Raw genomic sequence first — 18,665 nt, forward strand, 5'->3', positions numbered from 1 at the left:
ATATGAGATCCTAGAATTACATATTCAATCACGTTTCTTACTAATAGAAAAGTGGTTTTATTTCTACAAAAAAAAGAGATTTTATTAATAGAATAATTACAAATATAATTATTTGAAAGAGAGATGAATAAGATCTAAAATATTATAAAGTAATAATAGGTTAGTCAAACCTATGAATAATGACAGACATCAATGAAATTAATTACAAATATAATTATTCTATCATTTATAATGTTTTTTGTTGTTGCATTTTTTTTATTGAATCACCATTTTAGGTCCATTAATTACCGATGACAGACATTTTTCTTTGTTGTTGTGTTTTTCATGTTAAGTAAAGTAATAATATCTGAAATATTAGTATAAAGTAATAATAGGTTATTCAAACCTATGAATAATGACAGACATCAATGAAATCAATTACTAATAATTACAAATATAATTATTCTATCATTTGTAACGTATTTGTTGTTGCATTTTTTTTTATTGAATCATCATTTTAGGTTCATTAACTACCGATTGCAGATATTATTCATCTCTCATATTTCTTCATTTATGACAACAAAATCATATGAATGAAATCATAAAAAGAATTACGTTTAATTACTTAAAAGGATTAAATAATTAAATTTAATTCAGGGAAATTTAGGTGTATTTCCTTATTTAATTTCAGGTTTGAAATTTTTCGGCAGTTAACTACCGAAGTTTTCCTTGGCAGTTAAATGCCGCCGGTTCTTTAAAATTTCAGCAGTTAACAGCAGAGGAGCATTTGAGTAATTTACATGTGTTTCTCAGCCTTAACAAATGTGTATACAACAATTTTCACATATATAGGCCCTAAAAAAGTTGCATGATTTGGTTTAGAATAGGTTCACTTCATCAAGGTATTTCAAATAAACTCAATTTATTGTTGGGAAATGTTAACAAGTTTGGGCATTGTTTAATAACTTTAAATAATAAGTTTTTGTCAAAGTTTATAAAATCAATGTATTGGAAGTTGGAGTTTTTAACTTTTTTAAAGAATAATTTTTTTATTAAGAATCTTTAAAGAGTGCCCTTAGAGCACTCGTTAACAAAACCTTTATTGTTTTATGAGAGACTTATGTCACCTCATTTCGGTGCTAGTGGGTATTTCAAATATTCTCTTTTGATAATTAACGGATTGACTTTCACAATGAAAAGAAGGGAAATGTTAACCGGTGCTCCCAGGGGATGGGTTAAGGAATTATAAGAGGAAACGATTCCTTGAAAATTGTGTATTCTATGTTTTAAAAGTTAAAAAATTGCACTTTTCAATATAAATTAGGCTTAATTACACTTTTGGTCCTCGTGTTTTGGCCTACTCACGAAACCGGTCCTGCCCTTTTAAAACAGAACAAAACGGTCCTTCAATTATCATTTTTGTTGCATTTTTCGTCCTACCCCCCATTTTATTCTCCAAAAATGCAGAGAAATGACAATTTTAGACCTACCCCCTATGCTCAACCATGAAATAAACAAGGAATAAAACATGTGGGTACAAAGAATCCACTGTATTCAACACACTAACCAAAAAAATCATGATTTCTAAGATATGTTTCAAATTAGGGTTTTTTTGGTTAGTGTGCTAAATAGAATAGATTCCTTGTGCCCACATGTTTTATTCCATGTTGATTTCATGGTTGAGCATAGGGGTAGGTCTAAAACCGCCTAAAACTGCCATTTCTCTGCGTTTATGGAGTTTGAAAATAGGAGGTAGGACGAAAAATGCAACAAAAATGATAATTAAAGGACCGTTTTGTTCTGTTTTAAAAGAGCATGACCAGTTTCGTGAGTAGGCCAAAACACGAGGACCAAAAGTGTAATTAAGCCTATAAATTATATACTTTATTTATACTTTTAGTTTCTTAACCAGTACTTCGGAGGCACATGTTAACAAGACTTTGAAAAGAAACTCACTTTACTCCTTAAATGGATTAACCTTCATAATTAATTGAGTAGCATTCATTATTGCTTTTACTCATTAAATAGAACATTTAACATACCAAGATAAAACATTTTGGCTTCAGTTTTTTTAAAATTAAGGCAAATATTACTTTTGGTCCTTTTAGTTTGACAATATTTTTAAGTTAGTTCTTTAAGTTTTGAAAGTTTCAATTAAGTCTTTTTAGTTTGACATAATTTTTATGTTAGTTCTTTAAGTTTCAAAAGTTTCAAATAGTTCATTTTAGTTGATAAACTATTTCACTGTTACCCCTGCTGTCAGTATCCATTTAACTGATGTTGATGTAGCGGTTAAGTTGTTGATTTAGATCAAAATGGTGCCTTTTAAAAGCTCGAGGGTGTCAAAAACGCTACGTTTAATGGTCACAAATAATCATTTATAGTGCTAGAAAGACAGCTATTTACAACAACAAATGCTTCCTAGCACTATTAAACAACATTTATAATGCTAGAATGATCATTTGTGACGATTAAACATAACGTTTTGACACCTTGAAACTTTTAAAAGACAACGTTTGATCAAAGTCAACTACTTTTAACTGACATCAGGGTTAGCGGTGAAATAGTTTATCAACTAAAATGATCTATTTGAAACTTAAAGGACTAACTTGGGAATTCTGTCAAACTAAAATGATCTAATTGAAACTTAAAGGATTTATTTGGGAATTCTGTCAAACTAAAAGTACCAAACATGGTATTTAGCCTAAAATCAACAAAGATTTGTGATTTGAACACGAGTTGTCAATAGATCTTTTGATAAAGATTAATCACTCTTAAACGTCTCTGACTATCTCTTTTGGTCACTATAAGAAACAAAAATTTAATATTCAGATTCATTGAATAACTAATGGTTATGAAAAATGAGAAATGCTAGCAACATATTCCATCCGTCCCAAATTGTATGACGTTTTGGGCATTTCACACATATTAAAATAACACACTTTTCAATATACTCTTTTTGATTGATTAAAATTCACATGACATGAGACCCACCAAATTTATATGGGACCCACATGATTTAATGAGACCCATATAAATATTAATCAATCAAAGAAAGTGTGTTGAAAAATGTGTGTTGAGAGCATTCTTCATGAAAAATAACTCAAATTCTCTTTTTCGTTGCTCTTTTATTTCTTCTTATTTTCACAATCAAGAAAAGCCATAAATCAAAAGAAAGTTTATTTTTTTTGAAAAATATTGCATTAAACACTCCTTTTTTTTTTTTTTTTGGTCAAGCAATACACACTCTTTTTAATAATACATTAAGTCGCAAGAAAGTCACTCGTCATTGCTATTATAACAAGTGTTATTATCTCGGACTTAGGTCCTCTTTATAATAAAAAACAATAATAAATGTTTTTAAATTATATTTGTCTTACATAAATTTCATAAAATTAATGTCAATTTTAATAGATAAAATAGTACTCTTTCCCTTCATTTTTAGTTTTAAGGTTAATACACTAAATACATAAACGTTGAAAACCAATAATTTTTTCTATATTTAATTTTTTTTTTTCCTTTTTTCTAGAACATATTTTTTTTTCTTATTTCACCTTTTTGTCTCTCTATGATAAATATTTAGTGATAATATTAACAAAATAATAATAATTATTGTATTGAATTTTTTTTTTGAAGGAATTTTGTATTGAATTATTTGAAACGACAAGTAATACACATAAATTATTTTACAAAAGTGATAAGTATAATGAAAAAGTGAAATGCACTAATATATTACTAAAGTATAATTAGTTGCACAATTGAAAAAAAAAGTATTATTATCACAATACAATTTTTATTGGTATTTTTTTTTGTGTGTGCCGTGTAGGACCATAAGACTGACAAAATCCTCCCTCAAGAAATTCCATATTGTTGCATTCTCATAATTCGATTGCAATACAAAACATTTGGTTAAGCTGAAAGTGATATTTTATTATCTTTTTAAGTGTTCTTTGTTTTCACTTTTCTTCTTTTGCTATTAGCACAATTCTTTTTTTCTTTGTTTAAATTAGAGAAAGGGTATAACCGCGTACACACTAAAGATCCCATCATAAAATAAAAGCATCAACTTTTTTTTCTTGTCATAGATTATATATATGGATCAAATAAATTAATTCCTTACTCCTCAAATATAATTCTCCCAAACTATATTAATTGACATTTTATTACTCAATCTGCATATCCATGGAAGATAGCAATGGTAACGTCGAAATCCAACGCCAACACCAATCCACCAAAAGAGGATGGCATGCTGCCATGTTCATCATAGGTGAGTGAAAAAGAACCTTCTCTTATCTTGCTTTTTTATTTTATTTTATTTTATAAAGATTTCGTACAATTTGCACAAATCTTTGACGTTTTGGTAAAGACAAATTGTTCGATATAATTTAAGTTTGAATTCTGGATGAAACAAGATTTGATCAGACTTTATTTATCTATATACCAAATTTCGGTTTTTAAGACGAATTTTACCGGAGAACTAAAGGATTAAAACCATGCAATTTTGATTTGAAATTTTGTAGTTATGGAAGCTGCAGAGCAATTTGCATACATTGGTTTGAGTTCAAATTTGGTGTTATACCTCACAAAGGCACTTGGTGAGTCACTCACTGAAGCTGCTAAGAACAAAAACACTTGGAGTGGTGTTTCTGCTATCTTCCCTTTGCTTGGTGGTTTCATTGCTGACTCATATCTTGGTCGATTCAAGACAATCATCATCTCAGCCATCATTTACCTCTTGGTAATTTCATTCCATTCCTCTTCTATTTTTTTTTTTGTTATGAACTTTTGTAATTAATTTTCTAAAAGTATAAATTAATTTTTGTAAAATATTTAACCTTGTTTGGTATGTCTCCTTTTCTATTTATCTCTTTAGAATATTTCTTTTAGATTTTTTAGTCAAGTTTTAATTCTAATTTTTTTTTTTTAACATATATGTAATAAATTAAATTAATATAACCAACTTTATTTTTTAAACTTGCAAGAGAAAATTATTTTAATAACAATGACAATAATAACCATTTTCGGTCAAAGGATTAATGATCATTTTACAACAATAGCAAAAGGGAATTAAGTTAATGTAAAGAATAAAACTAAAAAGTAGTAGTAGTTTGACTTCTTCCAAAAACATTTTTTTTTCTTTTTTCAAAATATTCTTAAAAAAGTTTTAACGAAATATTCTTTAAATTTTTTTAAATTTGAATCAAGAACATTTTTTTTTATAATAATAAATATGTTTTTTTTCCTTCTAATTCAAGATGATTTTTTTTTTTCCAATATCACACATTTTTAATATATAGTAAATTAATAAGGTTTATTAGAAAACTTTTCTACATAACCTTAAATGAAAAAAAAATATCTATTATTGATTTTTTTTAAAGATATACAAAAATAAAAAAGATAAGTCAAACACATATATCTAGAAAGATTAAATTACCCTGTTGGATTGAAAGTGTACACAAATAAAAAATTATTTGATATATTATTGATACCAATCAAATTAGATTGAAAGTTTATACAAATCTAAAATTATTTGATATATTATTGAAACCAACAAAATTAACACAATTCGATAAAAGTGCAAAACAACTTCATTTTGATGAGTTTCAATAACACATCAAACAAATTAAAATTTGTGCAAAATTTCACATGAATGATCTATGTGATACAAATTTTTAATTTAACATTGAATTTTGTCAAATTTATATTAGTTAAAATGCTAGCTACTTCATCAGTAGCTACACTTAATAACTCTTTGGCATACTTTAATAGAAAACTTTGGCATATATATTAAATTTCATCCATATTCCAACTGTCTAATTAATAGTTCTTAATGAGTAGATCACATGTGTAAAGTTTAATAAAACTATAAAAATATTTGATATTTTATCAAGTAAATTATATTCTATTAAAATATACTTTTTATTGTTTTCACATAAAAAAAACTTTTCAGTAAAAATCAAATGAACAATATACTTTTCCTTCAAAAAATAAATACTTTTTAAAATAAAAATGAAAAATTGACAATAAGATCATATTGCTAATTTACTATAGTATTCAATTTATTTATTTTTTGGTCTCGATCTGAAAGTTGTGTTTGAGCCCAACTACTGCCTTAGAGGAATGTATATATACATTTTTAGATAAAGATCAAATTAGATATTTCCTATAAACATAATGAGCACATAGTGTACATGGTGCAATTTGATTCAGTTTTGAGCTTAAAAGTTATATGAACTGCAAGATTAAAAAGCTTACGGTTTGGTTTGGCTCGGTTGACTTTTAAAATAAAATTCAAACAAAACCAACGCGGTCTAGGTTGGATCGATTGATGCGTTTTTTTTTTTGAGGCAATACAATTTTTTGTTTTCAATATTAAAATCAAGTTAAAAAAAAACTAAAACACTACATATTTTCAGCAATGTTTTAAATTTCATCCAACATTACAATTTCATTATCATTGGACAATATTGTTTCCAACTACATAGACCAAATTTAAAACATGGACAAAAAATAATCATATTTTGTAATAAATGCAACAGACTAAGATTTTATCATTTTCTAAAAGTGCAAGTAACACGTAAGTACATTTTTGAAATAAAAAACAAAGAATAAACTTAACAAGAGAAAAAATATGTCATTTTATAGAAGTTTTCATTGAGTTTCTATGATTAGTGGTCTAGTCTAGGTGACATATGTTTAATCAATGTTTTTCTTATGCTGCGGTTTGACTTGACTTTGTTCGGTTGGTAAAATAAAAACCGCAAACCGAACCAAACCATGCGGTTGAGTAAAAAATGATCTGAATACATCCAAACCAAATACGGTTTTTGCGGTTTTGGTTTGCATTTTTTTATTGGATTGCTTCGGTCTTAGTGCCATGAGTAGTGTTGTCATAAGAATTGAGTTTGCAGTTGCATAAACTGATTAGTTCGGGGCAGTCCACTTGCTACTATGATCCAAATTTAGGTCTTTCTCAACTTTCATAGATTTATTTTGAATTCATTTGTTAGAAAAAAACATAAAGTTTGCAAATATAATAACTTGATGTACAATTTCCTTTAAACATGTTAAAACATTACAATGTTCTATTGTCACATATGCAGGGCATGATTTTGTTGACACTATCAGTCTCGGTATGGAAAAACAAGAAGCTGTTCTTCATCGCGCTTTACGCGTTGTCTGTCGGTGATGGCGGGCACAAGCCGTGCGTACAAACATTTGCCGCCGATCAATTCCCTGAAGGCACAATGGAGGAGAGGGATGCCAAAAGCTCATTCTTCAACTGGTGGTACTTGGCAATAGTAATTGGTTCAATTTTTGCTGTGTTCGTTATAGGGTATCTCATGGTAATTTTGATGTTAATATTACTTTTTACTTTTTGATAAATTAAAAACACATGATTTGTCATACCTCGTTAACGCATCATTGAATGCATTTTACACTGATAATGTATATAAATGAAGAGACTCTTAAATTAAACTCTTACATTTTGTTTTTGACATGGATGACAACTTATTGTTTAGTAAAACTAGGATTGCCCTAATTATATAAAACAACATAATCATGACCTTAATAAATATGCAAAAAATAAAGATGTTATAAGAGAATCTGACTTGAATACTCATATGCCAAAAAACACAGGACAATGTAAGTTGGGCTGTAGGGCTTGAAGTGTTGGTAGCAATGTTGGCAGGAGCATTAGCGGTGTTCTTGCTAGGAAGGAAAAGGTATAGGAAGGAAAGCCTTAAAGGGAGCCCGATCACTACTATTGCCCAAGTTTTTGTCGCTGCATCTCGTAAGTGGCGCGTGAAAGACACACTTAGTTATGATGATTATTGGTATGGCTATGATTATGGTAGCATCCATCCTTCCCAATCTCCACCCATAGTTCAGACTTTGATCCGCACTGATCAGTACAGGTACATTTAGCTTTCTGTTAATTATAGAGGTGTCTTACATTTGAAGTGTTACATAGGAAATAGAAAGGAAAAGACTTCCATTTGAGAGTTACGCTTACAGTTAATCGTATATTTAAAGGTCATGCTAACAAGTGTTCTGACGACAATTGTTACGAAATTAAAAATGAAAATATTTTGATATTTGACTTCTTAAGAAGTGTCATTAACGTACTTGTTAGCACTTTTAGTTGCTTTATTTGCTATTAGCATGCTTTATTTGCAATTAGACTTTTACCACATTTATCAAGAGTGATTATTTCTTCTAACATAAAATATCATTATAGATTTTTGGACAAAGCAATGATCATCGATGAACATGATATTTCAAGCAAAACTATAAACCCGTGGAGGCTATGCTCGATGACTCAAGTTGAAGAAGTAAAACTCGTGATTCGCCTTATCCCAATATGGCTAAGTTGTTTAATGTTCATTGTTGTCCAAAGTCAACTAGGAACATTTTTCATCAAACAAACCAGCACATTAAACTGTTCAATTGGACCACACTTCAAAATCCCTCCAGCATCACTTCAAGGCTTTGTTGGAATTGTGATCTTGTTTGCTGTACCAATATATGACAAACTTTTTGTCCCATTTGCTAGAAAAATTACAGGACATCATTCTGGCATAACAGTTTTGCAAAGAATTGGAGTTGGTCTTTTTCTGTCAATATTTACAATGATTGTTTCAGCTCTTGTGGAAGCTAAAAGGGCTATTATTGCAAGGAACCATAATCTCATAAACGATAGTAATATCAATGATATTGTACCAATGAGTATTTGGTGGATGTTACCTCAATACACTATTCTTGGAATTTCTGATGCATTTACAATTGTTGGACTACAAGAATTGTTCTATGATCAAATGCCAGAAACAATGAGAAGTTTGGGAGCTGCAGCACATATAAGCATACTTGGAGTTGGAAGTTTTGTTAGCAATGGTGTTATAATTGTTGTAGTGGATATTACTACAAGGATTGGTGGAAAATGGTTGGGAAATGATTTGAATAGGGCACATCTTGATTACTTTTATTGGGTGTTGGCTGTGTTAAGTGCTCTAAATCTTTGTGTTTATTTGTTGATAGCCAAAGGTTTTGTGTACAAAAAGAGACATGAGGGTGAAAAGAGTATGATGGAGGGTAGTACCTAGAAAAAATGCTTGATTTTTGTATTAAAAACTACTAGGTGGTAGTACCTTGAATTTTAATAAAACATATTATTGTCGAACTCTTATTCTTTCTCACTCTTGATTAAATTCGATATAATCTTCTCCCAAAGTGATCTTTCTGATAATGCTGAAATAACTACTTCACAATATCTTCATCCATCTCCTCACCTTTACTACAAACCCTCTTGAATGTGGAAATAAACAAAGAAAGATATGTGTATGTATATGAGGAAAATTTCTTTAAAAAAATAGATTAGAAAAGTCAAAGATTTTACACTTAAATATGCAAATAGTCCCGACAAATTTAGTGAACTTGAGTTTTAGTCTATGCAATTACAAATAATTTAAATATGACGTTATAAATAGTAATCACTTTTAATTTGATCCCGTGATCTCATTTTTTTCTGACTTATTTTCGCATACATGATTGCACCTAGATCTTTCATAACAAAAGATTTGCTCAATGCCTTCTTGATAGCAATTATCTTGGTCTTATCTTTCCCAACAACAACCATATCGTCAACATACAACAAAATTATGATGGATTCTCCATTTCCATAGTTTTATCACAAACACATAGTGGTTTGCTGATGTCTTTGTGAAATTGTGTTGGGTCATGAAGTGATCGTACTTCTTGTACCATTATTTTGGAACATGCTTTAAGCCATATAGACTTTTCTTCAAGCAACACATAAGATGTTCTTTGTCTGGTTTGGAGAAACCTTCAAGCAACACATAAGAATGCAGTTTTAACATTAATTTGTTCTATCTCTAAGTCTAAATTTGCAGTTATACCAAGGATTTCTCTAATGGATGTCATCTTCATCACTGGTGAGAATTTTTCTTCAAAATCAATGCCTTTCTTTTGATGGCATTCCTTCACGACTCGTGCTTTGTACCTAGGGTTTGAGTTGTTCTATTCAGACATGAGCTTGAACACCCGTTTATTTTTCAATGCCCTATTTCCATTCAGTAATTTTACCAAGTCATATGTTTGGTTCTCCTTTAGGGATGGCATTTCTTCTTGAATGCATTGCAGCCATTTTTGCTTATTGGTTGTCTCTATGGCTTCCATGATGCTTTGAGGTTCCCTTTCATTAGTAAAATTTATATTTTCATGTGAGAAGTAACTCTTTGTTGATCGTCTAGATCTTGTTGATCTTCTTAATAGAGGTTCTTGTTCCATCTCATCATCACCATCATCATCATCATCATCATCTGTCATCTGCTCTGATAAGTCCTAATTTATAGTGTTTTTAGTCTTTGAATTAAATAAAATTTGTGGGATTTTAGTTTTACTTTAGAAATATTTTACTACAAAGTGTTGGTTTTTATTTTCAAGATCAAATAATGAAGAAAAGGAAGAACTTTCAGAAGTCAGAAAATATGGTATGACTCGTGCGCCCAAGCACACGACCCATGCGTGGATCGCAGGATTTTCCTGGGCAGACCAGAAAGTTGAGCATAGCCCGTGCGTGGTCAAGAACGACTTGTGCGTCTCTTGCTGTACCAAAATAATAGTTAAATAAAAACATTTGGAATTTGATGGTTTATGAATTGTAACTCGAGAATAATATTTTGTCTATGATTCTAGGCTATAAATAGACTTCATTTCTGAGGCAAAACACATGATGGCACACTTGTAAACTTACTCTTAAGTTGAATCAAAATCATTCAATATTGTTCTTATGCTTTTGTTCTTTATTTTTAAGTTCTTTTCATTCTTGTGTTTTATTGTTCTGTTCTTTACGTTTCCAATGTTTTACTTTTTTGTTATTTACTTCTATGTCTTTATCTTTTAATCCCTTGTCTATTTTATATGAATTTACGTTCTAATCTAATCTCATTGTTATTAAATTTTATATAAAATATTAAATGAAGTACACCGAGAGGTAAAGTTTTATATTAATATTAATTATATTTCAAATATCAAACGAAGTACCGAGATGTAAAGTTTGATATAGGATCAAATGAGATTAAATAAGGTATTCAAAACATCAGAATAATTTTTAGAGTCTTGGAACAATAAGGTTACACCTAAAAGATCTCAATGATAATCAACCATGAGAATAGATTTGCTTATATATTGTTTTGAGATACATTCATGTATTTCGAGAGGAAACATGAAATATCAAATGAACTCCTTGTACTTAGAAATTAATTCATTATAGAATAAAGAAATAGATAGGGAATGCTAAGGATTTAACATTATGATGAAAACTTCAATCAAATGACGTTTTTTAAATATTTGAATTTTAAACAAACAAACGTTGTTCTTAATTAACAACTTATTCCTTTTCAGCTAATTAAAACTAAAAATTAGATTGGTAATTGCTTTAACTCCCCGTGAATCGATATTTTTACTATCTCAGTAGAACCGTGCACTTGCGGTCTATCATGCTCTTCCTGCATTGCTTGGTTTTGTTATATGTGATCAAGCTACTTCATCTTATTGGGTTGTGCTTTCTGATCACAATCGTTATTCATTTGAGGAATCTCTCCCACTTAATTGTGTACCACAATGGTGTTCGTAGTCTTAGATTATATGTCGTGGATCGCAAAATCGTCATAGAATACGACATATCTGCTTCAAACAATAACATGATCCCATAATCTAAAGCGAAATTCATCTCTTTCTAAACCAAGGTATATACACTCCTTCATATTAGCATCAAGATTTTCTCTTTCATCTTTTCGAACATGGGCAAATGCCTTGCATCCAAAGACTCTTAAATGGCCATAGAAGGCTTTCTTTCTATACTATTTGATGACATATCATCTTATGTAATATTTAATATATTTTCAGTAATTTTTTTATTTAGTTTTGATCAGAGTTAGAACAAAACAAATCCCTTACGGTTTCATAAATTCCCTTTGTGGAGTATATATGTTTTTTCGGACAAAAGGCAGAGAGAGTAACGGCCAAAATAAAGAGTGCAAAAGGGTTTTGCTTTATTTGTACAGTATTGGTCCTATACGCATTTCACTCGACGATTGAAACAAGGGAAATTTTCACCATTTTCCTTTTGAAATTTTGCATCTGTACAAAATTTCCCGATCCAAAGAAATAACACAAGTTAAGTGTTTATTCTTGACACGCCACCTATCATAATAGAAGACTAATTCATAAAAGAATAGAAAATAAATTCATTTTATTAATTAATTTTATCAATAATAAGCATTGCATGGTAACATGATCAAGTCCTATAAATACCTTGCATGGCAGCGAACAGCAAAAACACAAAACAACTACAACCTCTTATACATATATAATTCATAATAATTAATTAACAACCATGTCAATCAGACCCCTCACCATATTCATCATTGCTCATGTGTGGCTCTTTATGATCACAACATCAGTAGCACAAATTGTCATAGACACAAGTGGCGAACCCGTTGAGGACGATGAGGAATACTTCATCAGGCCTGCTATCACAGGCAATGGAGGAGGTTCCATTTTGGTCACCAGAAATGGGCCATGCCCTTTGCACGTTGGTCTTGGGAACAGTGAAGGGACACTTGGAATGGCTGTGAAATTCACTCCTTTCGCTCCTCGTCATGATGATGATGATGATGATGTGAGGCTTAACAGAGACTTGAGAGTAACATTCCAAGGTTTCACAGGTTGTGGGCAGTCGACAGATTGGAGGTTGGGTGAGAAGGACGCAACGAGTGGAAGGAGGCTGATTGTTACCGGAAGAGATAATGGTGCAGGATCACATGGTAACTTTTTTAGGATTGTGCAGACCCAAACTGGTGGTATCTATAACATTCAATGGTGCCCTACAGAGGCGTGCCCTAGTTGTAAGGTTCAATGTGGGACTGTTGGTGTTATTCGTGAGAATGGCAAGATTCTGTTGGCCCTTGATGGTGGTGCCCTTCCAGTTGTGTTCCAGAAAGAATGATTATTAATACAATGGTGAAGTTTGTTTATGTGGTGTCTTTATGTAACTTTCCTTGTTGCTCTAAATGTAAGGTTAATAAACATATATATGTAAGGCTGTCGTTAAAATCAATTGAACCAGAGAAAGGGAAACTTTTATTTTGGTTGATTGATTCAAATATATATATATATATACAATAATGCTTTGAACTGTTTGTATCTTCTTTGATTACTAAAGAAGTGTTATTGTCCTAACTTCTAATAACAAGGTTCGTGGGTATGACATGGTTAGGTCATCAACATTTTCAACCAAAGTGTTATTCTGTTGAGCCTTTGGCCTATGATAGGAGCCCTAGTTAGATCTTGGCGCCTAAATCCTCTTTCAGGATCTAGTACTCGTGCAAAATAAGTCTGTCCTAATCCCTTCAGTGTTCGAATGTATATGGACTAACTCATATCAAACAAACATGTTCCATTCCTTTCCCTTGCCATATCGGTCTCAGGAAATTATAGCATTAGAAGTAAAAGTGATTAATTTTTTATTCTAAAGATTTTGAGTTAAATCAGTTTGTTTGAAAGAAGCAAGAACCCATAGCTTTATAAATCGTAAGCAAATAGTATCATAACCTCACCATGTGTAACCTAGAAGAAGGAGTTTAGCTCATGGTGAGCTAGCTAAACATCGGATATGAAGTTGAAATAAAACATAAACAAAAACATGAAAAGCTAAATTAATAGATTTAATAAAGCTAGTACAAGATTACAATCCTTAAAGGAGAGTGGTGAGATAAAATCATTACCAAGTAATCTAATTCAAATTCTCTAAAATCTAGCACTCACATCTATATAGAAGATGAGATGGAGTGAGAACTCTAAATAACCCTAGCTGGAACTTGGCCTCTCCAATTCACTATCATATTTTCGAACCCTTGGCACTAGCATGTGGTTATCTTCTTACAGTACAAGGCCAACCACTACAAGGTGTACCCTTTGGTCATTTCCCTATGGGTTGTCCTTATCTTGAGCAATGGCCAGAAGTGGTTCCATGAGTTCCTACTAGTTGTACGACCCGGCTAGCGATCCAGGGTGCTGCATCTTTCCATATCTTCGGCGAAGCAATCCTAATCCACGCTGCAACTTCCCGGATCTCCAGAGTCATTCCTCATCTTGTATCATCGAACATCCATAACAAACATTACTAGTTCAAAATGATTAATTAACACTAAAAACAACATAAACTATATATAATCCTAAATATGCGCCAATTAGATGCTTTAGGCAATGCATTCACTCAGTTTCTTGTTCATTATGGGAGATAAGTGCAACGTGATAACCAACTATTTTTCCAGTTATCAATGGTTGAGCAAATATTTCCACGAGCAGAGGCTTCATTATAGAAACACGTTCTTCCATGACCACCATTCTTCAATGGATCAAATTATAGCTTCTGGAAAGAAAAGATGCAATTGTATTTTAAGTCTGAAGATACAAGAATGTGGAGAGTAATCATACGTTGATTACATTCGAATGGTTACTCAAGAGGATGAAACTCAAACTGAGAAATCAGAAACCTTGACAAGAGCATAACAAGAGAGACTGCTCTTACCTTTGCAAAAATACATACAAATATAAATTTATAAGTCCGAGAATAAAAAAGAATGGGAAATCAATGAACAAAAAAAAATAACATTAAAAAGAAAGAACAAAAGTAACTTTGATGCTCTCTAAAACAGCTATAAATTTTAGAAAACAAACTATTACTGAAATTGCAATTTTTTTCTCTATTTTTTTATTTTTTTTTTAAAATAAACAACTTTTGTTGTAAACAATTCATTATTTTTATGTTGACTAAACTATCAAATTGATCATTGTCTCTGTATGAGTTACTCTCAAATTAGTCGGTGAGTCTAAATCGAGAGCTTTAGTGAATTTATCCTTAGGTCGTCGCTGAGAGAGAGAATGGTTGAGAAAAATAGTATGAAAAAACCAGTGCTGAAAGACTGCGACAATATTGTGGTCTTCTTTTGATCAAAGAAAAAATGTTTCACTAGAATTCTCTCAACCCTTGCCGTAACAGCTTTATTCTGACGACCGAACAAACTTCCGGCGTAGCTCCGTCGTGTCTCCTCCACCTTTTTTCTTCCTTTTTCTGGTACTCTTCTAGCGATTGCTCCTCTCTTCGGTATTCTCCGTCGTCGTTCTACTTCTCCCACTCTTTTGGGTACTTCTGATTCACTTTGGTTCCGGCGCCTTCTCCCGTGAAGAACCTTCTCGTTTTTCTGCAACATGGTTTGTCCATGGCCGTTTCTTGCTTCCATGGACTCGACGACAACACAGTCGCCAGAAACTGGGAAAACCTTCGCTTAGGTTCTTGCCAATTCCGGTGACACTCAACTTTATCAGCTACCTATCGAGGTTATTATGGGTGACACAGTTCGAGTTAAGATATCTCAGGATGAGTATGAGCATGGAATTGAAGATTGCAAGCGGAACCTTCACGTTAGATTGACTCTTAGCAAGGGAGATCCACCTTTGACAACGCAATCGCTGAAGCTGAAGCTCAATTGATTGTGGCTAAATATGCAAAATTGGACTGTAATCCCTTTAGGGAAAGTTTTTTTTGAATTCAAGTTCAATTTTGTGGAGGATATGAGGAGGATTTTGGCGTTCGGGGTGATGAATTTTAAGCATGGGATATTGCAATTCTTTCGCTGGACTAGGGATTTTACGCCTCAAACTCAGGCACAATCTCATGCTCAAATTTGGGTGCGTTTATTGCATTTGCCACAATAATATTGGAGAAGGAAAACCCTATATGAGATTGCATCAGGTCTTGGAACACCCTTTACCATAGATGAAGCTACAGAAAATAGGAGGTTTGGATTATATGCTAGAGTTCTAGTAGATGTGGATTTGTCTAAGAAGCTATTTGATTATGTAATGGTGGAAAGAGAAGGACATGCCTTCCCTGTATCAGTTCAATTTGAAAGGAAACCCCAATATTGTGCTCATTGTAAATTGTTGGGACATAGTATACAAAACTGCATGAAAATTGGTTATACTATACTAATCAGAAGGAAGGTTTTGAGACTATCTCTAAGAAAGGTAATGCTGGAATTCAGAAAACTAAGAACAAAGCACATGTCAGAGAAAGTTTTTGATAATGAGGTTGTTTCAATTGTGGATAGAAATTTGATGAAGGAAGGAGTCAATGTTGATGAAACTGTTGGACCAGTAATCAACAAGAATATGGAGGCATATCCTTCTTTGACTCTTCACAACTTATTTCATATGCTTGACACTGAGTGTGAACTGTAACACCCCGTTTTCCCAATATAAAATTTCTTAAAACATTTATCAGAGTAAGCATCATAAACAACGAGGTATCACATAAAACATAAACCAAAAGTCTGTTAAATAAAGATTTAACCTTCAACGATTTATCTTAACAATGCAGCGGAAAATATAGTTCATAAACATAATCATTTTGGCACGCAGGCCCCAACAAAGTATCTCAAAAGAGTTAATCAAAACAGAAATTATCATAGCAGTTCACGTAAAAGAATGAAGCATGTTATAGCATATAACCCCATCCCGTTACGTATCAGAGCGACCTAGACGACACAGTGAGGCAAGGCCACTCACAGAAGCAACTGCACACTAAACACGATCACCTGCAAGTTACCCATACGAAGGGCAACATTTTCAAGCAGAAGGGGTGAGATTTCATAACAAAATAATATTAATCAAGTAATTCGAATCATAATTAACATTAACATCATATTCATTCTTAAATAACTTTGCATAATTCATATAACAAGTATCACGTATTCACGTATTCAATCGTCATCAACAACATAGCATTATGGACATGACAATGTGACAATGCTCTTAGACACTTTATATGCATGTGGTGCCAATCGTCATCATTAGGTCTTATTATCATAAGGGGGTTCGCTCTTGATCAAAACGTGCGACACAGATCGCACAAACACTCATAACACTCAAGGTTGGAGGTGCTCGCGAGGCGAGAGTTCTTGCTCGCCATGGCGAGTACCAAACAATTCCCAAACAAAAGTTGTTCTAGGTCTAATCTTGCCCTACATTCATTCCTAATCATTACTAGGTATGTTCAGGCACTCAAAGGCACTCAAGGTCCAACTAAAAAGTCGAAAACACAAAATCTAACATGCTCTCTGCCTAAGCTCGCAAGGCGAGGAAGGGTTGTTCGCTGTGGCGAGCGATACCAGAAACACTCGCGAGGCGAAAGGAAAGGGCTCGCGAGGCGAGCGATGAAGATCATCACTCGCGAGGCGAGGATCATAGCTCGCCGTGGCGAGCGATGAATGTCGCTACGGCTAGGTTTCCTAAAATCACAAAAATCCGTCGATCCACATGGTTCTAAGCCTAGTATTGATTCCAAAGTTGATCCTAAACATAATCTAAGGTCCAGGAACACTTTTTACAGCAATCTAATCAATTCCTACCGTTTAATCTCAAATTCTAGGGATTTGACCTAGTTTTCGTTTTCTCCAATTAATCCTAATTCTTGCTAATTACTCGTCAGAATTACAACAACTAATATTACTGAGTTATTAGTCTCACCCTTACCTTGAATTTGCAGAAAATCGCAGCCCTCTTTGTCTCTTGCTCCTCTCTAAGCTTTTTCTCCCTTTTTCCAAAAGTTTTCACGTACAATCAGTTTTTCTAACAATTAGATCTTCCCTATTTATATATCTTCTTAATTACTTATCTTATCTCACTTTCTCCCCCAAAACTATCTAAAATATCAAAACAACCCCTAACTAAATATTTTATATTATTTTCAAATCTTTATTTTATTTAACAATAAAATAATTCTCATATCCTTATCAAATCTTCCAAAACCCATAACTTATCACGTCATCGATCAAATCATTCAAAGCATCGTAAATCATCAAAGCATACCAAAATCATGCATATATTATATAAATATAATATAATCGCCTAAACTCGATTAAATAAACAATTAACAAAAGTGGGCGTTACATGAACTTTCTAAAGGGGAGGCTTTGTTATGTCATAAGGAACATACCATCATGTCTGAAGAAGAGCAGGTTACTATCTGTGAAATTGGTAGAAATGCCTCCAAGGATCCTAATGTAACTCTACAGTATGTGCATAATCATGTCATGTCACCTTTAAAGATAGTTTCCCCCATCACTTCTTATGATGAGCTCGGGCCTGACAAGAGCAAATTTGAGAAGAGCGCAAAGTTGCAGTGAAGGTAGGTTCTTCCAATTTGACAGTTGCTAGCATTAAGAGTGATAAAATCCTGAGCAAGTTTTCGGGAGATGAGGTAGAGGAAGACTTTCATACTGACAGTACAATGGGACATGGGACAGACACTAAGAAACATATGGATAGCTTGCATAGGCACACATATGCTGAACAATGTCTGGATACTCAAACTGTTTGGGTTAGCTATATTAAGTCTGGCAGGAAATCGAAAAAGCATAAGAGCCCAAAAAATCAGGCTGGCAACAACTCTAACATAATTACTACAAGATCCAAGAAGCAAAATATTACTACTGTTAACCCATGAAGTGTCATTATTGGAAGGCAATGCAAGAAAAAAGGACCAGAAGTCTCAGAGCAGCTGAACCAACCAGAGGAGCATAGGCAAGCCTGTTTGTAAA

The 18,665-nt window shown here is 32.4% G+C and overlaps 2 protein-coding genes across 2 annotated transcripts; both read left to right on the forward strand.

Annotated features, from left to right (window-relative positions):
- The first annotated feature begins 4,048 nt into the window (after window positions 1-4,048).
- LOC11433827 (protein NRT1/ PTR FAMILY 5.4) lies at window positions 4,049-9,210 on the forward strand. Its single transcript, XM_003598483.2, has 5 exons — window positions 4,049-4,246; window positions 4,500-4,717; window positions 7,083-7,325; window positions 7,621-7,898; window positions 8,222-9,210. The coding sequence occupies exons 1-5, from the start codon at window positions 4,162-4,164 to the stop codon at window positions 9,081-9,083; spliced, it is 1,686 nt and encodes a 561-aa protein (XP_003598531.1). The 5' UTR covers window positions 4,049-4,161; the 3' UTR covers window positions 9,084-9,210.
- Window positions 9,211-12,372: 3,162 nt separating this feature from the next.
- On the forward strand, window positions 12,373-13,198 carry LOC11420599 (kunitz type trypsin inhibitor 104-like). The gene has a single exon (XM_003598484.3). It carries the CDS (start codon window positions 12,398-12,400, stop codon window positions 13,007-13,009), a length of 612 nt encoding a protein of 203 aa, XP_003598532.1. The 5' UTR covers window positions 12,373-12,397; the 3' UTR covers window positions 13,010-13,198.
- The last annotated feature ends 5,467 nt before the right edge of the window (window positions 13,199-18,665 follow it).

The sequence above is a fragment of the Medicago truncatula genome, chromosome 3 (assembly GCF_003473485.1).
Source record: "Medicago truncatula cultivar Jemalong A17 chromosome 3, MtrunA17r5.0-ANR, whole genome shotgun sequence".
In the NCBI taxonomy this organism is placed as follows: domain Eukaryota; kingdom Viridiplantae; phylum Streptophyta; class Magnoliopsida; order Fabales; family Fabaceae; genus Medicago; species Medicago truncatula.

Bases quoted from the DNA above. Each gene is read 5' to 3' on its own strand.
- LOC11433827 (XM_003598483.2), top strand. From the start codon at position 4,162: ATGGAAGATAGCAATGGTAACGTCGAAATCCAACGCCAACACCAATCC. The intron at 4,247-4,499 runs GTGAGTGAAAAA...GAAATTTTGTAG, and splicing joins TGCTGCCATGTTCATCATAG to TTATGGAAGCTGCAGAGCAA. The intron at 7,326-7,620 runs GTAATTTTGATG...CAAAAAACACAG, and splicing joins TCGTTATAGGGTATCTCATG to GACAATGTAAGTTGGGCTGT.
- LOC11420599 (XM_003598484.3), top strand. From the start codon at position 12,398: ATGTCAATCAGACCCCTCACCATATTCATCATTGCTCATGTGTGGCTC.